This window comes from Anopheles funestus, chromosome 3RL (genome assembly GCF_943734845.2).
Source record: "Anopheles funestus chromosome 3RL, idAnoFuneDA-416_04, whole genome shotgun sequence".
NCBI lineage: Eukaryota > Metazoa > Arthropoda > Insecta > Diptera > Culicidae > Anopheles > Anopheles funestus.
This window is the reverse complement of record NC_064599.1, coordinates 7,360,440-7,384,430: the sequence shown is the minus strand read 5'-3', so window position 1 is coordinate 7,384,430 and position 23,991 is coordinate 7,360,440. Positions and strand designations below refer to the sequence as shown.

Genomic DNA, 23,991 nt, shown 5'->3' with positions numbered 1-23,991 from the left:
TTCATCCATGTCTTCGCAATTGTGTCAAACGTCTTCGCTTTCTATTGGTTTTCGACGTAAAAGAATTAAACCGTAGACATGATGTGATGCATTAAACAGTCCTAGTCATCCTTTTGTACAATGGGATCCGGTATGATCACATGCACTTTAGTTCGTTCAATTTTCTGGTATGTATGTATGATTTAAAGCGAAAATTATTATGCCTGTGTTGCACATAGCGCCCTTTTCTTAATTGACCGCACATGTATGACACTTTTCGCAGTGTCACATCCTTACCTAGTTGTTTGAGCAATTCTAGTGCGAGAAACAGTTTGTCCTCGAAAAACCCGCTAATCGATGATTTCTTCACATGACGAATGATATGAATGTGCGGTAAACCTGCACAAAAATGGTCACGAGATCCTAAAACCGTCGAGGCGAATGGTATTGATATGGTGACAAATGATTTCCTTAAACGACTGATCGACTTCATACATAGTTAGTGCCTTTTCTGCTATATGTGTGTATGGGTTCTTAGCTGACCAAGCAGCAAACTATTCATAAAAGCTCTGTGTGTCGTTTGCGATTCAGGATACAAGGTATTTCATCTTATTCAAATATCTGCTATGAGTATTTCTACTTAAAATATGTACAACAACACTTCAAGTACAGATACTACCACTAAAGGTATAATTGGTACGTTACTTTCGCCTCCCTGTTTATAGTATGCATTTAGTTCGATCATTTTTTTATATTTAAACATCTCAACATTACACCTTTCGTTTCAATTCGTTGGCGACATCCTCATTATTTAAAATAATTCAAGCTTTTATAAAAAAACATTACAGCAAAGTTATGTTCTGTAACGATATCAATTCATTCACTGCTTCAAGAACATCCCAGATGTTGGTTATCTCGATGTACAGCAAAACTTAATGCTCGTCAGCCTGGGTTCCTGCACATATTTTGTAAAACAAACGATTACCACGAGTTACCACGGGCTTGGTGTCCTAGAACGCTCGCCCAATTTTCATTGAATGAGAAATTTAAGCATTCCAAACCATTAGCAAAAAACATTACTTATTATAGGAAGTCCCAGAATATATTTTATCCACTGATTTTAAACATTGCATGCACGACCCAATTTCCGAAACTAGAACCTTAGTCACTTTGCTATTCACTAACCAGAAGTCTTTGTTTTCTCTTGTTTGGATAGGAAACCTGTGAATGATAGTATCGTGTCTACTCTATCCTTCTGTCCACCTCGTAATACTTGTGTAGAAATAGGCGACTCTGAATACTTGTCGGAAACCGAAACTCGTCCATAATGGCGTACAGAATAAATGCGGAAGATGTTAGTTAAGCATAATGCACTGGGACAGTTGATATCTTGATGTATACAATCTTATTGCATAATCATCTACTTCAGGATGGTGTGAAGGATGACCGTTAAGCACTTTATTTCCAACGTGCCTCTTAAGGAACAAAAAGTTGATGATGAGTTAGATTGCGTTAAGGGGTCCATACATTCGCATTGCATAAGGACACGTACAAACATTATGTTGATAGTTTTTTTTGTTGTGTGTTTTGTACAAAAAACTTCAAAACCAATGGCAGTTAAATATTGATTGCATAGCACGGATCCATTTGTTCTCCTATCTAAAGCATTGTCTACGTATGATGCGAATGCACGATGAAGATATTTGGAAGATCGGCTACTATCAATTCACGATATTCAGTATTAGAATTCATGTGTCATACATTATCGTAATTATATATCTTTTGTCCGGTGTTGTTCAACAAACTCTGCTCAACTGAATGTCGCATATCTTCACCCTACTACAGTGATGCGATAAGACACGGACGGAAGTCAACAAGCTGGTAAAGCATCTTTGCATTTTAGGTAAAGTAGTTTTCACGTTGCTGATATAGCGGGAGCGGTTCTGCCGGCGAATCCGTATCGTAGTCTTCCAAGTCCGACTCATAGTGATCTTTGTCGTCATTTGCTTTGCCGGCAGATGATGAGTTAGCACCGAACTGTGCATTACACTTTCTTTTTATCTTTGACGGAAGTACGGCGGACGAGTTTTCTGTTTGTGGTTCGGCAGATAAAATAGATAAATAACAGCATTTGATATAGAAGGTACGAATTATGATTGAAAATAAAAATAAATTTCGAGATCATGGATATAGGAGAAAATACATGCACGCAAAATATGGAATGGCCAAACATTCGTATTTTTAATTAACAACTGCAACAAACGACATGCATTTCTTAAATCTTTTTTAAACGTTTATTATTATTTGCACATCGGTACTATACGGAACCATGTAAATGAAATGATCGTGTAAAGCACAGTTGTGTCATTGATGAGTGAATTTGTATCTAGTTTCGTTATGAATTAGTTGACATTTACTATTCGATGCACTGTTTTGGCTGTTGATATTGAATTTGGCAAACACAAAATAAGGAAAATTTAACGTTCGTCTTGCGTACTAGTGTGAAGTTTCCTCCTTTTTCACCCGATGGCTTTTTTGAATCATTGTGTTATAACTAATACTTTTCGATTACATCTGATTTCACTGTTTATTCATTTAATTGCATATTGCATATACAAACCTTTTCGCATGTCGTTTATGCCATAGCTCGCCGGTTTATCCTCTGCGTAAGATTGGTGTGGTGTTAGGGTTTGTGTTGAACACAAACGCAAATGATGAAGTTTTGTGGCAGGAAATGAATTAAAAGTGTTTCATCAAGTTGTTATGAGGGCGAAAGATAGACAGAGTGTTTCATAGTAATGGCATTTACGTTTTGTGAAAGATGGATGCATTAATAGTGTTTAACGTTTTAGAACATGACAGAGCGTCGTTGCACATGGTGATGTATACGTGCACAGCGATCGGGTATATAGGTGTTTCGAGTTCACAAATGCACACACATACAAAACGCAACACACTATTGCTGCTTCATTCAATGCAAATGCAAGGCAAGCGCAGCCTAACTACTTTTGTGCATCAGTGGCTGAATGATGGTGTGGGTTGCCTGATATAAAAAAACGAAACAAAATAAACATATAAATTATGCACATAAATAATGAAGTAAAATAAAAAGTCAATGTTAAACAATACAATTAAAAAATATAAATAAGTAACAAGCTCATTTGTAGGTGTCATATAAAACAATAAATACAAAAATGGAGATAATAGATGCAAAAATGGCAAAACAGAAATAATTTAAATTAAAAACAATAGAAACGTATATACTTTATTTAATATTAATTTAATGATTTTAAATATCAAAAGATATGCACAGCTCATGAAATAAATTAACGACATTGATTGTACTGATTAAATAAAAATGAAGCGACACAAACCTCACAAGCTGATAGATAAGGGTGAGGTGTTTCAAAAGTGATTTCACAAACATATGAAATAAAAAAAAACTTAAAGATCAAAGAGAAAAGTAAGACAAAAGTGCGTTGTGACACAAAAACCAACTACAAACAACAACAGTTAACATTCGATATAAGAAAAAAAAAACAATTAAAAACTCTGAAAAACCACTTGTGCCTAATGAAGCATATTGATTTTCAAATGAAATTAATTATGCGTATAGCTTCAAACATTCTTACCTGCCACAATCTTACTCATTTGCATCACTTGCTGTGCGAGAATTTGATTAAGCTGAATCAGATGTTCGCGTTGTTTCTTTTCCGCGTTTGGAACAGGATTAGGTCCGGCTTCCTAATTTACAAAAAAGTATAAAACTCTCATCATTTCAACATTAGCACATTGCCAAATGGTACAACTTACATTACTGCCAGCCCCACCACCAATCGGAGTGTCTGAGAGCATTTTTTTAATTGCTTCCACTTTTTCCTGCCGACGGCGCTTCTCCTCCGGAGACAATTCGGGTGTCTGTTCTGGTACGTAGCGTTCAGGAATGAGAATCTTACTCGGTGCGGCCAACAGCTTGTCGATGGTGTGTTCGGAAATTTTCTCTCGTGGTCCAAGCGCCGAACGCACAACGTCCGGTGCGTTAGAACGCGGCCTTATTGTCACCTCCAGATCAACATCATCACGCGCTCTCCAATTAACGTTCTGTAAATAAATATGTTATACAAATTTTTGTTCAGGTATAAAGATTGTTGCACCTATTTTGTCCGCCGGGCCTTTGATTCGCCTGTAAAAACATACGTACATTTTTATTCATATCGTTTTCGCTGTGGATCAATTCGATCGACTTTGCGGTCACGTGATGCGGAGCTGTATGATGTCGACGTTTTTCTTTCGGAACTGCTCTGCGCTGTCGGTTTTGCTGTGCCTGTTGGCGTTGGTGTTGTTGATACGCCTGTTCATCTTTGGTAGCGGGAGGTTTGTTCTCTCCACTACCCGACGAGTCGCCACTAATTTCACCCACGGCCGTATTCGCTCCAGTCGCCATTTCGTTGATAATTTGCTTTGCGGCTTCGCTCTGGAACACTGGATCTAGCTCTGCGTCGGTATTAGTCAGACTTTGTATGGATTCCGTTTTTCGTTTCAATCCTCCTAAAGCGCTTGCCGATATTCCTGTATTTCCACTAGTGAGATAGGAATTAGCTTGATACGTATTGCTTAATCCCGATGCTCTACTACCACCACCGCTGCTATTCATGTCGTTGGTAATGTACTTCGATTGTAACCCTGTCTCAAAGTGACCGGTGTAAAGATCGGCCTGACGATCGATCAATGATACGGGATAACTATTTCCGTTTGCCGATGCTACTACGCTGCTATAGTAATCGTTCATCAAGCGGCTTCCATCCATTGAGGTTGCTGCTCCACCCATTACACCATCAGCACCGAGGGTTTCATGACCTTGCACATACAACTCATGCGTTTCGTATCCTCTTGGTAACGATTTCGATCGCTGGTAGTCTTCCATCAACTGTGCCTCCTCCTCGAGCACTTGGTCAAGGCTCAGCGCTAGATTACGATCGTTCTTTTCCTTATCTCTCGTCCGACGCTCGGATTCACGTTTAACGATGCGAACAGTTTTAATTTCCTGTTTGTCAGCAGCGTTCATTGTACCGCTAGCAAAGTTATACGCAGAACCAGCTGAATACAGCTCATCCATCGATTCCATTCCTTCCATGGGGTCTTTGCTGCGACTACTCGGGAGGAACAGATTTTGCATCTCATCATCAATCGTTAAAACGCTCGATGAAGAAGAGGATAATGCCCGATGGCTGTTGGACGGTGCTGCTGACTCTTTACCCGCCAGTGAATCCAGATCCGTTTCCACCCAGGAGGACGAATAACTTCGCTTATGCTTGGAGCCTATCGATTGTTGATCTCTCTGTTGCTGGTGCTCCGGTGGAAGTTGCATGTGTTGCTCATCAGTCGGGAGATGGTCCATCAGTTGAGAGCCATTGTTATCGTTAGCGCTGTACGACGTTAGCTGACGTACTGCTTGCCCAAGTTCCTGGCGCTGACGTTGCATATCGCCTACCAGCAGCTTGGCGCGCTTCAATTCTGACTCTAGTACGGCTGTTACAGAGCCGGGCATGTACTGGTTATCGATCGTTGATCCAGAATCAAACACGGAATGCATCGAGCGATGTTCACGGGTGGCTTGAAGCTTTTGCCGTAATACTAGAAGCTCCTGTTCCAGTCGTGCGTTGGTTGAGACTGTTTTCTCCAATTTCTAAAGAAAGCTCAAAAATGCATCAATCAATTTTTGTAGCTTGAGATGTTTAAAATGGAAATCATACCTTCGAATTCGCTGCCAACAGCTGATGCACCCGCGTTAGTTCACGTTCTAGTGTATGCTGCTGCTGTCTGGCAGTATCCATGGCCATCGGCATGTTTCCACTTTCACGATTCAACACTTTTGTTTTCAGCGTAGCAAGGGCTTTTTCCAAATTCTCTTTATCCCTTTGCAACGCTTGCAAGGTGCCCGATTCTTCCTGCATCAATTTATCAATCTGATACAGCTGTTGCACTTTCGACTGTAGTACGAAAAAAAAATAAGTTATTCTTCATAAAAGTCCATCTAACTCCTGTACTAACCTGTAATTCCACGTGGTTTGGACTGGTTCGGTCCCATTGACGCTGCTCTTCTTGCAACAATCGTCGCTCTTGCATCCTCTGATTGAACTCCAATCGATCCAACGTGGCAGACTCAGGTGACTGTAGCTGTTTTTTACCTCCAATCGGTCCACGGTATAAGCTTCCGAGCTTAACCATATTGTCAACCAGATTGATCAAAGGTTTCTCCTTTTCGTACTGTTTTTCAAGCTCGGTCAATTGTTGCTTGAGCGCATCCAATCTAGCCAAACTGTCCGCTTTCCGGTTTCCTTCAGCAATTCGGATCAGATTCTAAAATGTACAATTACAAATTAATTTACCTTCGAACCAGTAGTACAGAGCGGTGTTTAAACTGTCCCCGGTCTACAACATCCATTAGTCAACATAAGTTATTGTGTGTCTTTCACCATTACAATTATACAGCTTTCTTCATTATACCAAATACGCTAGATTCGTTTTAAAATGTTAATTTCATCCCAATTTTTTATAAATATGACTATTATAATGTTAGTACGATGTGCAAATTTTCAACAGTAGTGCAAAATTAAAAATCGATCCGACACCAGAAACTTCCAAATGTTAATAACACAAAGGAATAACAAACATAAAGGAAACAAAACCTGTAATTCGTGAATATTTGTGCAGCACTGTTCTATGGATCGCGCCGTTTGACTATTTTGACGTCTTAACTGGATAAGCAGAAGAATTAACTCTTCGTGCGTACGATTTAGCAAATCCCCAGCAGATACATCCAAAGGCTGTGAAAATGGGAAGGCACGTAACATGTTTCATTATATCATTTGTTAGAAATGATCGGTTAGAACGGCCTGGCCGTATCAAGACTTATTTTACCACGTAGCAGGATAGTCAGTCCATGTTACGGGGAGACGGTCCGGATGGGATTTGAACCCGGTCCCTGCCGTGCGGACGGGCGCCGTTTTTCACATGCACCACCGGGTCGCCCCAACTTTGAGGAGTTTGAAACACAAACATTATCCGAAACGCGAAAAAATAAATAAAGTCTAAGAAAGTTATAATTCTTTATAAAAGTTATATATCTTTTGTGCTTTTAATACCACACAGGATACCAAGATACGAAATCTTTACTAGACAATTTTTGAAGATTTATTTAGGACTTGAAATTCCTATTAAAATTGTGTTCTCTCTACCAGAGGAGCATGTTTCTGGAACACGTTTTAAAAGAAATATATTTGATAATTTAGGAAATCATGACATCTTTGCTCGCGAAACGTAAAAAAAGCTTTTAGATCGATAATCATGCTGTAAACACATTGGCCTTATTAAGTTTGCAGTATCTGTATCGTTTACCACACCCCATGCAATGTCTTACCTTTGTGTCCAACCGCTCGTTAGAGGATTCGTTCTTCATACGGCCGTTCATATATCCCGCCGTATCATTGCCAACTGCAGCAGGCGTTGTTGACCACTTCGACTCAATTCCACCTCGACTGATCATGGGTGACTGTGGGGATGCATCCTCCGGTTGCTGATCCTGCATCGTTGCTAAACTTCGATCGATGTTTTGTAATTGATAGTGCTGCTGTAGGTTCAGTTCCTGTGCACGTTGCAGTTGTGCCTGCGTGTACAGATCGTGTGTCGATTCGAAGCTTATGTCCGGCCGTATGTACTTCTCGCTGCCATAATAATCAACAGCACCGCCCAACATCATGCCGTCGTAGAAGCTGCCAGGCGTGACGCCTTCCTTAGCCTGCAGATAGTTCGGATCCGAGGGGTCCGGTTTGACCGTTAGTGCTACCTTTGGAAGGTTGAATACATTTCTCACCGATATCGATGCTGAAAGCAAAAGAAAAAACGAAATAAAAATACCCGAAAGTCTAACGATTTGGAACTGTGGCGCATGTTTGCTATCCTTGCAAATTGCAACTGGTACACTATATTAATGTTCATCATACCTCATCCTACTCCATATGCCCTGTACAAAATGCAAACGATGAATATTTTTACACACAGTTTAATGTTTGCTTATCCATTCGTGTCGGTAATGTTATATTTACAGTATTTTGGATGTTTGTTATACATTATACAATAATAACAACCTGAGTAAAACTTTAAAACGCATTATTAACCGTGTTATGCTTGTTGTATTCAATACCAAACCTTTTTGTTCTAAACTCTTTAGCTATTATAATCATAAACACCTCTGTCAGATGAATTTACACTGTTGCTGTACATGGTGTAATAACATTTGCTTACATATTATATATATGTATATGCTTCTTCGAGCATCATCGTTATAAACAGACTGTATCAAAAAATACTTCAATCTTCTTATTTTCTGTTATGGAATGTTAGCTATGAATAATATTTACAAAAGTTCCTATTCTTTTCGCTGCTCTGCTCGCTATCTTTTATTATATTCACAATCTTCATCTGCAATATCTTCATTGTTTTGTAGTCCTATCATCTAGACCAGATTCTCTTCTCTCATTTTTGCGAACGTTTATATGTTTGCTATTATCCAAGTTATATTTATCCCTCAATGAATCCATGTTTCGTACATTTTCTGGAATATTGTATTTACTACTATTCACACTACTCACGGACATTGCATCATTCGTATTTACGACGGTTCCTGCTTTGGAAAATGATTGTGATTCCCGAAGATATGTGCCCCCGGCCACATTATCCACACCAGTGTCCGTCGTGCTTGTCTTGCCAAGGATAGAATTTGTACAATTACTGGCAAGTGATTTTCTACCCGTGTCAATGCTGCTCCCATTTGCTTTCGAGGTGTTGGTGGTCGTGCTGCTATTAACAAGTCCACTAGACATGAGATCCCATTGTCTAATTGTTTCACGATTGATGTCGTATCGATTTATTTCATCACGCAGAACCTCGTACACCGCATCCGATTCCCGACCGCTGGATGATGACCACCGACCATCACGTACAACCGTACCCGAAGAGGATACGTTACTAGCGAGCTGCACGTACACGTCATCGTCGTCTCCATTGCAACCATCGCCACCGTCATCGGCTGCGTTGACCAGCGTAGTTCCTGTCCGTCGCGGTTGTGTGTCGTTTATAGCGTTTACCATCGGTAGCGGTGCAATAGATTTTTTCAATGTTGTCGTTTTTAATTGCTCGCCGTATATTGCCGTCTTTGATACGGGCAGGTTGGCTAGATGCTCATTCACATAGGTCACATCCTTACGACTTATTTTGACAATTGGTTTTACACTTAACTCTTCGTTGTTCTGCTCGCTTTGCTGTCCATCGCGGTACCGTTCTTGAGTTTCGCACTGTTCTTGCTGTTGCTGTTGATTAATCGTTTTAGCTAACAAGACCGCAGAAGGTGATCTAATCGTACCCAGGTGGTCGAGATTATCCATTGACTTGGCGTGTATATGGGACACTCGGCGTAAGTTATCCCTCCACAGTGTGTCTTCTTCCCAGAGTTGATCACCTGAGGAAATATTACCACCAGAAGTGTCGAGCAGTTGTTGCAAACCTTCCCTTCTGCTATTGCTACATCCTGGTATAGGTTCACCACTTGTTGTAGATTGTGCACCGTATGCGCTGTCTTGATGCTGAAACGTAGAGCTGCTGAAAGATCCGGTTGACAGTCGACTAATCGTAGAACTACCGTCTTTGAACGCATTTACGGACAACGAAGAAGACGATCGACCTGCAGGCATTCCAGCAATCTTACCTACTCCTGCTGCCAAGGATGCAGCAATTGTTTTGTTAACATCCTTCTGTCCAATCCTATCCGACTCATAAAGATTTTTCCGATCAATATCTGCATGCTTCTCGTTAGCGGATGCGTGCAGCAACAAATTGGCCGTCTTGAGTGTATTTAACGGATTGTGAATGTGGAATATGCTTCCAGTTGTATGTTTGCGTAGTCCTCCAGGATCACGCTGATTGTTGAGCGTATCACCAGCTGCAAATAGTGCTGAAGGTGACGTATGGGAACTACCATTACTGGTACCACATCGTTCATTGCTTAGCTGGCGTTGGTGCTGTATGCTTTCTTCTTCACGTGATCGAGCCGCCTGTAGATCCGAATAATAATAAGGAGCTCCCTCGGAGGATAGCGTACTGTTATTACGACTGTGTATTGCATCGGTCGCCACTGAATGCGTACCGCCATCAATTGGCGTAATGGTCCTATTGCACTGATTCGAACGATCGTAATCATAGCGTATAGTGCACGAGCTTTGCTGATCGGGATCCATCGCAGACAAGAGGGATGCATTTTCCACATCAAGACTGTGTCCTTCAAGAACCGTACTCAGATATTCCGACTGGCAACGTGCATCGTGCAGGGAGAGATTTTTCTCCCTAAGCGGGCTGAGTATCGGAGCGGCTAGATTACGTAATGTCAATTGCGAAACATCCGATCCAGCAACATCTACGTTCTCGTAGTAAATACTGTTGTCGTGGCCATTTTGTGAAAAGTTGGAAGAATTACTGTGCATTTCTTCTGTGTTACTTTCAGCAATACCTTCTTTTACACCTTCAATATTTACATTACCCAAAAAGCGATTACCCCGACTGCTATCTTCCAGTTGACTGCCGACAACTTCTGCAGTACCATCCAGACCATCCAAAGCCATTTCAATGGGACAGTTGATCGAGCTACCTGATATAGGACGTCGTTTGTTCCTTATCGACACATCCATGCATGAACGACTTCTCCACTCGATGGAACCACTCGTTTCGGAAAGTGTGATTGAACTTCGTGCCGACGAGTCATCCCTCCTTGTGCCCATTGCTGATCCTAATCGGACCGAATTTGCACATGCATCCCGAACAAGTAATTCATATTCTGACGATGCATGGGAGACACCATCGTAGCAACGTTCCTGCCCGCTCAATGAATCACGAGTTTGCTTTCCTGCTACACCAGCATTGCCTACAGCAAACAGACCCTGGGAACTGCTCCGTAGACTTGATCGATTTGACGAAATGCTTCCACTCTCTCTGCGCATACCGTAGGATAGATTCATCGAGCCAGCCAACGATTGACCACCGCTGGATGTGCCTGTCACCAAACTTTGCACCGATTGTCGTTTCTCCTGTGCGTGATGGCTTTTTATCAGATCAATTGCTTCGCTTGATCGAAATTTCTCACGATCGCCGTATCTTGGTACATGAACCGTGCCCAACAGCATTCCCCCTTCATCCCCACAGCCACCACTACCATCAGGTTCATCCAGTGGAAGTGATGTGATCGGGATCGGAGGCGGTGATACAATATCACTATCCGAGCTGTCCAGTAAAATATCGAACGAACTATCCCCAGCATTATTGCCGTGACCGAACGGAGTCGCACTTCCACTTGCTCCCAAATAGTACGATGCTGGTCGAAAGGTATCAGATAGACTAAATCGCGAACGTGCCATTGTTTTACTCTGCAGATCGGAAGTAATTGTAGACAGTTTCTTCTCTTTGGCGCCAGTCTTCTTTTTGATTCGTTTGCAGTCATCGTTCAGTTTATCAGTCGTGTCAGATTCACTATCACTGTCGTCGGTTTTACTCGATTGCATCACTATATCTGGCCAGTTTTTATCCTTTTTCTTCTTTTTATTTATGCTACTTGTTCCACCAGTTACTGCATTTTTCATTCGCACCATCGTACTAGTTCTTTCTCCAGTAAGTTCAGCTGTGCTTTCCATGTTTTGCGACTTCTTCGGATATTCACCATCAATACCTTTCGCGTTAAGTTTTTCATTCCTATTCACGCTGCTATCAATTATTCCATGTTTAGAATCCTTTTTGGTCAATGTATTGATGTTGCTATGTAATTGCGACAGCTCCATGTAGAGCGGTTCGGAATCTGCTGTAGCTCGATTTATTCCCAACTCACTACCATTCCCAGCTGCTCGTGAAAGCGGTCGGGAAGATTCTGGTACCATGATCATCTCGTATGTCGTTCCCCTCAGCTCCTCCGCTGTAGCAAATACGCTCTTTCCAAGTGCTCCCTTAGTCATCTCAATGTAGGTACTTTCGTCGTAAGTGTTGCACATCTGCATTTCGTTGCTTTTTTGTATCGAATCCAGGATATCCATCGCTGTTAAACTTTCGCACGGTCTCAACTTGCCCGTCGACGAAGCTGATGACATCAGTTGTCGCGTTTGATTAATGCTATTGTGACGGTTTAAGAGCGAAAGCGTCGTACAGCTACTAGCTGAGCTGATCAAGTTCTTTCTCGGAGTCATCGGCATGTAGTGCCCTTCCATTATCTGCATTGAAAGCTCATCGTCCATCGACATGCCGTAGTTCGGCAGCTCCACAGAAGATCCATCGATGAAGGTAGACACTTTTTCCCCTTCCTTACCTGTGTCAATTTCCTGCTGTTCCTCTGCATGCTGCAACGCTTCATCTAGATCTTCATCGGTATATTCGAAGATATCATCTCCATCATCTGCATTCTTTTCTTCTACCTGTAAATCTGGATCAGTTACGTGGTTGCTCGCGATCACTTCGTGTTCATTCGACGATTCTCGTATTTTGTTTATCGTTTCTTTGGCTAATTCTTTGCCTATTTCACCTATTAACACATTCGACGATGGAGAATGCAACGCTGTGACACTTAGTGACGTTAGGCTGTGCTTGTAAACGGGAACATACGCTTGCAGCTGTTGTTCGTGTTGTTTAGGTGCAACCATTTCCGTTATTAGCAAAGGTTTAACATCAACCGTTGAATTGTTACGATTCCCATTACCATTTATCCTACCGCTACTTCTATCATTATGGGCCCTGCTATTCACAAGATGCTCAACGAGCCCGATTTCTACGGCGTCCTTTGGTTCGCGCCTACAATCAGTGTCTACACCCTTATCTGCATCACTTTCTGAATTCTTACGATCATTTGGCGCTTTGATAAAGCTGTTCTCATACACATTCGCATCTACACTCAAATTAGGGCTTGCGCTGACACTTGCGTGGTTCACTAAGCTATCCTCATACAACCCATCCTCTTCCTCGTCCTGATGCTCAATCATCGCAAGTGCTGTCGGCTTACAATCCTTCTCCTGTTCCATGTTACTGTCTGCATTACTGACTGGCTTGATAATCCTGTCTTTACCATCACCGCCACTGCCGGTAGTGTCGGCGTAAAAAGATTGCGTTAATGCGTGCATCGTATTATCAGTGCTGCCAGAGCCAGCGGCGAAATCAGAAAATTGGTGGCTGTGGTTGTGTTGTGTTAAATTGTGTGATGGTGGTGGTGCTTCTGCTACCTCATTCGTGGAAACGGTACTAACGAGTGGGGATGACCTTCCTGCCGGCGTAAATTTTCTTCCATCTAATATAATACATGAAAACACACATACAACGAGAAATGTATGGTATGAGATAAGTGTTGTCAGATTGTTGTCTCTTAGTCAGGTTTTAGTAACACATATCCTTGATTTTACTCTCTTGTTTCTGCATAAGCCGGAGCCGGTGTTTCAGAAGGATCAATGCATTACCGCTACAGTACTAGCGAAAGGTGTCAGAAACAGATATGTGTGTTTGGTTTAGAAGTGACCAGATAGAAAGAAAAGCCCCTCGGAAGAATATTCACCAAAACCGTGGTTAACACCTAAGGGAGAACTAAATATTTCGCAAACTCAATAAAGGAAAGGACTTAATAAAGGTACGGAACTAACCTCAATGTTCCATTGGTTACGAAGTATTAGCCAGAGACAGCAGAAACATTGCACACTGCAGTGTACGTTCTTAGAAGGCTAGTATTAGAACTAGTGGTCATAGTGAAAGGATAAGATATAATATTAGTACTAATTACGGTAGTAGAAACAATCAGATATCACATACAAATGTAAACTAAGTGGTTTAATTCACCGTTCCTAGGGATTCAGGATTTGCTTTTCAGACTGTAAACGTTTGTCGGTGGCGGCAAAATTTGGAAGGGGAAAAACAACAACGAAAGCTAAATTCTGACACAACTATACACTGCTATAAGATCATTATTGAGGGGCTTTTGCTAGAAACTAAAGAGACAACACTTTTCATCATATTTTCCATACCTTTCGAATGTACCATAGTTTGTATTTTACGTTGCAGGCAGGAAGGTCTCGCAGGAATGATGAATACATAATCACCAACCATAAGTTTAATAATGTACGGAAGAAAAATACATCTTTGAATATGCAATAGTAAAACGCACGTATTGTGTTTTCCCTCCCATTGGCAGGGCAGAGAGTGAAATGTAACGCAAATGGAAAGCCAACGTTATTTTTCCTGGTCTAAAGAGATACAAACATAACACGATCGTAACACAACGAACAGATAACGGTGTGCTAAAGTACAGTTTTCTAAGCAAATCCGGAAATTGTTTAAAAGTAAGCCAAGGTAAGAGAAAAGGAAAGATAGTGGTAAAAGAAATTGTTCAGGAACAGAAATGTTTAACTAAGCTCAATCAACTGTAGAGTAATTGTAGAAGTATTCAACCAATGTAATTTCTGTTGAATCTTCAACTCATTATACTATTGTTCAAATAATTCTAATTTATTCTATCCAATATGGAACCTACCAACGATAAAACATGCATGGAGGATTGTAAACATATAATAAAAGGAACCCAGAAATGAAAGCTTTATCCACATAGGAGCTAACACAACGTATGTTTAGAAGGATATGATCGAATAAGTTTCAAAAATAATAGATGGAAAGCTATAAAAAAAACGCTTAATAAGCTCAAAAGTACAAACAAAGTAAAGGGTCAAAGAAGGAAAGAAACAGTGACCAAAGGGAGAAAAACTAGTGCGCTTCAGTAAGCTGGGCATTGTTAGACCATTACATGAGTCAGTATTTAGGATCATCGTTATCAAGTTCGCCATGGACGCTGTTCACTTACCTTCATCGTCCGACGAGTAACTGTTGTAATCTCCGTTCAGTTTCATCTCACTACCGAACGCCGATGTTTGAGCAATGTTCGCCACACTACCGCCGTGCTTCCTAGCAGTTGCCGATCCGATTGTCGTTAGATCACCAATCGATTGCCGCTCGTATGTCGAGGAATAGTAATCACCGCGTAGTAGAGAATCTTCCGACTTCATGCCATAGATATCTTCGTGCCGTCGATCACCCGCAACGCTAGTGCTCGAGCCCGGATTAAGCGATTCGGCCGATGCCATTGTGGCTGAATGCTGGCTAGCAATTTTCTTCGTCAGTGGCGATTGCAACATTCTCTGCTTCCACTCGAGCAGTCGCTTCATTGATTCTTCTCGTTTGCGTTCACCGTCCCGCAGGGATGAATCCTCTTCCTTGCGAGGCAACCTTGCGCTTGCAGAGCGTGCAAACTGTTCCTGTTGCTGTTGCTGGGACGTCCCGCTGCCTTGTTTCTTTAAGCTACTCACGGTAGGACGAATGCTTGTCGCGCCACGATCCGTAGCTGATGGTCGTGGCATGCTCTGTGAGCCTATAGGGTAATCCTCCGCCTGTTGTTGCGATTGTATTAACTTGCCACTGCCACTTCGGTACAATCCTTCTCGGGGCATCGTTCCACTAGAAAACAATCCTATGACAAAAGAACATACACATTTAAAGCAACTGGTCACGATTCTTACACATAGAAATCAACATACAACAGATAATGTTTATCAAATGCGTAAACACAACATTACAATTCGTTCCATACCTTGCATTTCATCGGATCGTTGTTGTTTGCGCGATGCACCGGTAGCCGAATTATTAGTCCGTTGTAAGTACGATGCGCTTTGCAGGCGCATCTTCTCCGCATAGCTGGCCTCAGAATAGTAATAGTGATCAGGCGTACGGTTAATGTCCAGGCTAGATTTTGGCCGTGGTGTACGATGTACAGGGCTGGGCTCGTCGTTAGCACCGCTGACAGTCTGGTTCAATGGATGCCTTGCTTCATAGTCCAAAAAGTCGGCCGAATGCGGTCTTGGAATGTTCGGTGGAATAGGTCTTGCTCGCATCTGAACATGCTGTGGTAATGGTGCAGCACCTGCAGTTAGTGGATGCTGGAAAAAAAGATTTAAATAATTGTAATATGTAGGACATGTAAGCGGGACTAAGACCCGAGACCCTCATTTTTTCAAAGTCTTGCTCATTGTTTGCCCTTTTTTCGTTATTGCGCTATAAAACTAAGTTAGTGCATTATATCGCTTGTTCCAAAATTCAATATTCTCATTGAGTGCACTAAACTAATTGTGCTTTCTTTTTCTAGACGCATTATTAACCGTATACATTAATACATGTCTAACTTCAATTAAAATTCCAGCGTTCAATTGCAAATATAATGCGACGTTTACAAACACATATAGCTACTCAAGCAGACAAAAATGGGCCATACACTCACTCCAGTCGTTTAGCTGTCTATTAGATACATGAGACTGCATGATCCAAATCTAATTCCAATTATAAACGGTCATTTTGTTCAACACTTACCTCAAATTGACCGGCATTGTACAACGAATTTCCCATGTACGCAGGGAATGCTCCATTGCTTTCGTAGCGCAGCGGACTGGACGGTCGTTTGTAACATGTCCCGCCCGCCACGGTCCCTCCTCCCTCGCCGCCCATTCCTTCCATTGGGCCTGCAGCGTTTGATGGTAGCGATTTCGACAGCATGGTTAAATTATAGATGTCCTCATAATCAGACATATGCTTGGGATCGATCGCTGCATTTGGTGGTCCGTATGTATCCGGCGTACGGCGATCATTACTAGGGTACAGAAATGGATTCGTTCCAGCACCGGGTGTGCTACGCAGTACCTGTCCATGCATGGGGGATGACTGTATGCCAAGATTTTGTTGTTGTTGCTGCTGCTGCTGCTGTTGTTTTGCCGCATTCAATTGCTGTTGCTGTTGCTGTTGCTCTATAAGCTTCTGGATGTACAAGTCTCGCTCGATCCGTTTCGGATCACCGTAGATCGCCTGAGCTGTTAACGCCGCCGGTGTCCGGTTGTTTCCCAGCACCATTCCACCACCCTGTGGACCGGATGCTACGCCTGGAAACATCATCTGCTGATGTTGCACCAACTGTTCGTACCGATCCTGCAACATTGTGTGCTCGGGACTGGGCGAAGAATAGCCTGCATCATTCACGCGTCTTGGTTTTGGTGGAGCATTCGCGTACAGTGGCTGCGGTAAAGACATACTGTCGTTCAGTCCCGATGTACCTGCGCCACTGCTGCTACTACTTCCATTGCCATTCGCTTGCTGTATCAGTTTCATGGTATCGTTCGAACCCTGTGACTGTGGGCCACCGGTACCGCTGGAGTCACTGGACAAAAGTTCACCGGTAGTTACGCTGCCCTTCGGTAGATTCAGATTTGCCTCCTGTTCGGAACCTACATGCTGTATCATCATTGTCGCCAGTGTCAACGCTCGCACCCACTGGCTCATGGATTCACCGTTCTCCGCAGCAAACACAAACGTGCGCATGTTCGCATGCTCACATTTGAACGCAAACTTACGGTAGATCTTGTCCTCTGGAAAACAGGCTGACACCTTGTACGATGGTAGCAGCACAGTTCCCAGTAATTTTTCCTCCTCCTGACCTTTGTAATAGTACAGTACGTACTCCGACAGTACAAACCAGCGTCTGCGCCATACTTTGAGTCCATCTGAACCCTGCTTGTACAGCCAGCCGGACAATGCTACCGGTGCATTGGCTGGCCGCTTGGTGACGGGAGACTTAAGTGTGTGCTGCTGTCCACTTCCACCACGTCTTCGCTCGCTGGAATCATGCGATGGACTGGAGAGTGTGTCTGATGGTGATGATTTCACCTGTTGTTGTTGTTGTTGTTGCGATTGCTGCGCAACACCACTGTTCCCAGCTAACACCATCGAGCTGATTTGGGTCTGGCAGGCCTGGTTCACTACCTGACCGGGAATGTTTTGCTGAATAATGATTTCGCTATTCGCGCCTGGTGGAGAAGTTATTCCTTGTGGGTAGCCACTCTTTTGATGGTACAATGATTCTTCCTCTCCGTATAGGCCAATAACAGCGCCAGTCGTATCGACTGTTCCGTGGTAAGATGGCACATGCGATCGCATTATTTTATCCGTTTCACTACCCGCCGGTTGACAGTGGTTTAGCAGATTCAGACTTGATGGCGGTGCATTACGATTCGCCGAACCACCCGAAGCGCTGTATCGTGATTGCTGATGTTGTTGTTGTTGTTGTTGCTGCTGATGCTGCTGCTGTTGTTGCTTCATAGCATGTTGCATCTGCTGCTGTTGTTGTTTGTGCTGGTGCTGTTTCTGTTGATGTTGCTGAGCTAACTGTTTCTGCTGTTGTTGCTGCGCAGGATATTGCGGATGTTTATGTACTTGCAGCTGATTTTGAGGCTGTGGTTGTTGCTGCTGCTGTTGTTGCTGTTGCTGAATTTGCTGCTGATGATGTTGGGAAAGATTTTGCAGCAGATTTTGTTTTAAATGATAGTTTGGAACGGGGGGATTTAACTGTTGCCGTAAGGCAAACGTTTGCTGCTGATGTGCAATGGCTTCGGTGGCAGTTTTGATCTGTTGTTGAATTTTTTCTCGCTGAAGTTGTTGAAACTGCAGCTCCAGCTTCGACATTGGAGCGTTGGAACTCATCCCACTCGTTACGGAGTGTGGTGTGCCAGGTACGCCGGACCGCACCAGTGGCGCTGTTTGATACAGTCGTTCACGTTCACCACTTGCCGCGCCCCCACTTCCACTCGACGGAGAGCTCACACGATAGAGCTGCTGCTGGTGATCGTATCCGTAACCTCCGGGACCAAGGGTATTGCTGCGGAACTGTTGTTGATGCGGCAGAAGTAATCCTTGCTGTCCCGGCGGCATATGATAGGACGGTCCACCGCTGGTGGACGAAAGGTCTCCCATGTCGGTCGCCCCATAGAGGGCGCCACTGTTCGTGCTTAGTGAGGACTTTGGGCTACCGGTCGAGTAAGGTGATCGCAGCGACGACGGATGCTGCCCATAGCCCTGGTACTGTGATGCATTCGGTGGAAACATGGAAGATCGGCCTGGAGCCGCTGCGGTCGCACCATAATCGTATCCGCCCGGTGGTGGATGTTGAAAACCACCACCTTGTGGAGGCTTCATTTGTGGCATCGGTGCCAGATGGGAGTTGGCCTGTTGCAACTGCTGCAGCTTTTTGCTCTCCATCGTCGTAAACGTGGGTGGATCAATCCTGCGTTAGATACGGCAAGAAGAGAGAAAAACAGGACGGTGGGGGTCAGTCGGTTTCATTTGTTGGCTAAATAGTTAAACGATAAACACAAATACAAGCGACACGCGTACATCGCGGTATGTGCAAATAATGATGACTGAACAAATTATGCGATTAATGCTTCTCACAATTTAATAAGCACAATTAGTACAAGCTTACCAATCCCATAATTGCCAAAGACAGCTAAACATGATTTTATGTTTGTTTTTTCTTTTTCTTCGTATTTTTTTTTTCACAAAACCCACTAAAACATACACACGCACACTAACAACATTCTAATTCGCCTGGCAGAAGCTATCATAGTAGCACTGGCGCTGCCCTTTTTGGCAGTGGTTTACCAACAAATTGACTTGCAAGCGCGTGTTTCTGGGACGCTACACCGCCGAATGACTGCCATTGCTTGCTCTCACAATTTCTCCACAAATTACACACACTCATCATTATGCTCCCTTCATCATCATCATCATCATCGACATGATCATCGCGTATCCGGGAGGCGAAACCAGCGTCCAGCACGTTACGCTAAATGCATGCGCCTGGACTGGGAACTAAATTGGACGCTTGTCCACACATGTACACCTTGCGAAAATGTTACCAAACCTCACGGCACTCACAAATCTGATATTTTCTTGTGAGATACAAAGACATGGGGTGTACTTTAAACCTGTAGTAACATATTACAGTGAGTAATGATGCCGCTGCGACCGTGCCCGATGGCGACTAATTCGGTGACCCATTTTTAACACTTTTCCCCATTTTCGCCGGATGATGATTACGGCAGAGATCGGAAGATGTGGATGGTACGGAAGCTGACGGGCGCAGTATGTACGAAAAACGTGACCCGAATGATGCGCACCAATACACACACACAGACACACACATGTACTAATGTCACGGAGAGTGTTGGCAATGCGTCTTCCAAGTGAGGAGTTTGGTTTACTTCAACGTTCTTCCAATGGCTTGCAATCCAACGTAGTAGACATGTTCGAGGGTATCTACGCAATTACGCACCCGGGCGACAATTTCAACGCAACGCAAAGCGTCCACACCAAACGTACTTTCACTGCACAGTAATCGATACTAATTAGGAAGATTTTGCCACACCGAAAAGTGACGGAACGCGGTTTCAGGCGGCGCACAACAGGGAGGAAATACTACCACGCACGCATTGACCTCACTTTTTCTCGAACCCGTCCCCCAACTATTGCTCCTTCAGTTTTCATTGCCTTCTTGCCGAGCAGCGATGAATGAAGTTACTACGGATGAATAACTACGATAAACAAATGAAGACGCGTCCGGGAAATGAGATTTGTGGTGTTTTTCTTATCCATGCTGGCAGTTGAGGAGTTGAGGATTTTTCTTTTCCCCCACACAACACCACCACCGAAGGTTGTTTTCTCACTATTAGTTGTCAATTGGTTCGTATGTGCTAAGGAAAAAACACGTCCAAATCCGTTCGACTGTTTTTGAACGCATAAAAGTATCTGCGATTGGTGTTTAATGGTAAGATGAAAACTATGCACGGATTTTTCCCATTCCCCAGGTTAAATCTATCCGGGAAATTGAGATTTCCCGCACACTACGATTGCGAAAATCTGCCACCGACGGCACTGATCAACTATTCACTGTGGTTGCGTTTTGCGAAGCAGATCCTTTGCAGGCGTATCATCAACACACGAACGGTACTGAATGAGATTTTTATTCGTTTCCGCTTATGTGTGTGTGTGTAAGTGTGTTGGTTAGAAAAGGACCTACCGTTTCTAAGCAAATTGCGGGAGAATTTACACACCCCTCATGCACCCCACCACCCCACCCGCACAACCAACTGTGCGTCCTTGTGCAACGTTATTGCTTCGAATCACACAGTGCGCAGCCGTTTTCGAAGCATTCATTTTCCATCCTTTTCTCGTTCATATACGCACCCCGCATGCCATCTTCTAATTTGCATCATTAATGTTGCAGGAACGAATACGCGCGGGACACCACCGATGTCTGGCCGCCGTTCAATCGTCCGTTTTGACATTTCGCAAATATTTCAAAACCAACGTCAAGCGACGTTTATTTTTAAAAAAGCGTACACTGTAGAGAAAAAAAATAATAAATTCATATTCGACCAACACAACTGGCCTGGAGTGGAGAGAGGGGGTGTGCTAGGGGTGTGATGATCCGCTGTCCCTTTTTCGCGATTCTTTCTTTCCAACGGCTCACGCAAAAAGCAGCTGAGAAGAACAAAAATCCACCGACATACCAATCGCATTACGCATACGCGAAACATTTACCGCGAGAAGCGAGAACAAACAAACAAACAAATATCCAACAGATTGATCACGTACACAAAACAGCCATATCGCTCTTAGAGGAGATAGAAAATGTTTTTTTGGAATTTGAAACTTGAGTGTTTGTTATGCTGGAATACGTTGCATACACTTTGACTTTTCTTTCTGCTCCACCCGCTATCGGTTGCATCGCACTCTCCCCCTTGTTGCAACCCCATCTTTAGCATATCTTTCTTGAAGGGTGCGGTAAAGTTTGGTTGTGTTGGTGGATATGTGAGGCCGTTTAATTCTAGGCATGCGTTTTTTTGTTATTTTCGCATGCATTCAACGCATCAATGTCACACACCTTTGATTTGCATGCAAAGTAGAAGACACGAAGGAAAGGGTCGAGGGAACAATAACATTGGTTCACCTTACATAGGGGCTGAAGAAAAACAAAACATACAACTCGACCATGAATTAAAGGCACACATAATAAAAGGGACAAATCCATTTCACTAACGAAAAAAAAAACAATTCTCTCTATACAACCGCGCGCCGTTACTTTATCCGTGACACATGCACACACATACACACACACATATGGAAAGGGCTCCTTGGTCCCTAACACCCCGCTTCTCCGTGGGCATTTCTTAACAACAGCTTACTTACCAACGGGAACAACACACGATCGAAGAGCGAGAGACCAATCATTTGCACCTTTTCGTTTCTCTCTCTCTCTCTTTTTCTTCAACCCTTTTTTCTCTAACAGGCTTGCTGGCTGGTTTTGCAAATGTATGCAAAACAGGCTACAATTTTATGTTGTACCGTTGTACCCTCCCCCTTGTACTTTCCACATGCCATCCGCACCTAACAACAGGTTTCCTTCCATACAGCGTTCGAGCCAGAGATCACCGAAACGATCACCTTTCCCCCTTTCCAACCCTTGTGCGCCCTTTTCAACATAGTGTGGTTGCTATGACGATCACGGTGTGATGATGTTGGTGGTAGTGGTTTCCCGCTACGAAGTTGCCGTTCTCTTCTTTGCACCCTTCTTTTACACCCTTGTTCGATCTTCGATCCCTTCTTGCGATCTCGCTCTTTCCCTCTTGCTTACCTGATGCGACAGCATTAAGTCAACATTCCTTTCCTTTGGATGACGCGCGCTGCTGCTGCTGTATGCTGTGGCTCTTTGCGCTGCCTATGCTGGTGGTTCGGGTTACTTCCTTTGCTACCTGTTCCAGCCCACCCTTCCCTGTCGCTTCCCCTTAACGATCGATCCAAAGGAAAGTCAGCGACGTTGACACCCGGAGATGGAATGATCTTCCTCTGTGCCGTGTGTGCTTCCCTGGCAATATCGTGAAAGCACCACACGGACACTACGCATCAACGCATTACACAGCCACGGTACATCATTCCGTATTCCGTGTAGATCCCGGATACACTAGCAGCATACAGCACAAGAGGATAATTTCACCTCGCCTTGTAAAGACACTCAATATTTCCCAATCTGTTAGAAAACCGAAACCACTTGCAGCAGAGACACTCCTTTCGATTGCTCTCGTTTACGGTAAGGGCACTTCGAGTGAAAACGGCGTGCAAAACTAACAAATCTTTCCACAGCACTTATTCATTCAACTGTTGATCGTTCACTTTCTCACCTTACGGAACGATCAGGTTGGTCGCTTGCTTCGATTAACAGCACCACAATCAAATCGCCATATTCTTTGGCCGCACCCGATAAACGCACGCACTCTTTTTTTTCGATTTCACCTTTTTTAGGCTTTTTTTTGTTGTTGTTGCTTCCCGTGACACTACCAGCAGCACCAGCAAAGAAAGTCGACAGGGCAAACCCTTAAAAGCCTTACGAGCAAAAAGCTTCCCAAAACGACAACGGAGCGCTTTTGCGTGTAGTTACGCGGACGGTCTTCGGCTGTACAATGGCTGCACTGTGGCTGCGCGCACAGCCACTTTCTCGGGAAATTTTTATAAACGTGTCACACACTTGCCTTCCGCTCCAACAGGTAATATCACTATACCACCCCACATCCAGATCTAAGCGAGCGCGGCGGTTGGTGCGACAGCGAGGGCACAAACGTTACAGAGCCGATCCCAACAACTCCGCACGATCGTGTGAGTGTGTGTGTTTGTATGTGGCCCGCAGAGCTACCCTTAGCACCCACTCTTTCTTTCTGTTGCTCGCTCTCTCTCTCTCTCTCTCCCTCTCATTCGCTTCGTTGCGGCAACGCACACACAACTACTGCGGACAGGAATATCCAAGCAAGCCCTGCACGAGGGTTGACGAGGGTGTCCGCATCACTACCCCTACCACTAGATCCTCAGCTGCATCCCCTGTTCTACCGGCAGCTTCATACATGTCGTCGTCATCGTCATCATCGAACGTTTCTCCGGGAGCATTAGCCACATATTATTCTCGAGGGTTAAAAGCACAACGGCGCGCGCTTGTGTATGCCCTGTGCCGCCATCTGTGTGTACGACGCGGTG

General features: G+C 43.6%; 1 protein-coding gene across 7 annotated transcripts; it reads right to left on the bottom strand.

The window, feature by feature from the left end:
* Positions 1-977: 977 nt before the first annotated feature.
* LOC125771260 (uncharacterized) lies at positions 978-23,971 on the bottom strand. Of its 7 annotated transcripts, none has more exons than XM_049441680.1 (13): positions 19,391-21,044; positions 16,456-19,192; positions 15,683-16,028; positions 14,900-15,562; positions 7,400-7,863; positions 6,669-6,806; positions 6,031-6,339; positions 5,733-5,969; positions 4,181-5,665; positions 3,793-4,080; positions 3,612-3,723; positions 2,600-2,641; positions 978-2,069 (listed from the first exon to the last, which is right to left on the bottom strand). In XM_049441680.1, the coding sequence occupies exons 1-13, from the start codon at positions 19,420-19,422 to the stop codon at positions 1,879-1,881; spliced, it is 7,044 nt and encodes a 2,347-aa protein (XP_049297637.1). In that variant the 5' UTR covers positions 19,423-21,044; the 3' UTR covers positions 978-1,878. The 7 variants fall into 7 exon arrangements, 6 of the variants coding, with proteins under 6 accessions (XP_049297637.1, XP_049297638.1, XP_049297639.1 ...); XR_007419288.1 differs by having other exon boundaries at positions 1,988-2,069; positions 2,600-3,022; positions 19,391-21,045; XM_049441681.1 differs by lacking the exon at positions 2,600-2,641.
* Positions 23,972-23,991: the final 20 nt, after the last annotated feature.

Bases quoted from the DNA above. Each gene is read 5' to 3' on its own strand.
- LOC125771260 (XM_049441677.1), bottom strand. From the start codon at position 19,422: ATGTTTAGCTGTCTTTGGCAATTATGGGATTG. The intron at 19,193-19,390 runs GTAAGCTTGTAC...TATCTAACGCAG, and splicing joins CTTTGGCAATTATGGGATTG to GATTGATCCACCCACGTTTA. The intron at 15,563-15,682 runs GTATGGAACGAA...CTTTTGTCATAG, and splicing joins ACGATCCGATGAAATGCAAG to GATTGTTTTCTAGTGGAACG.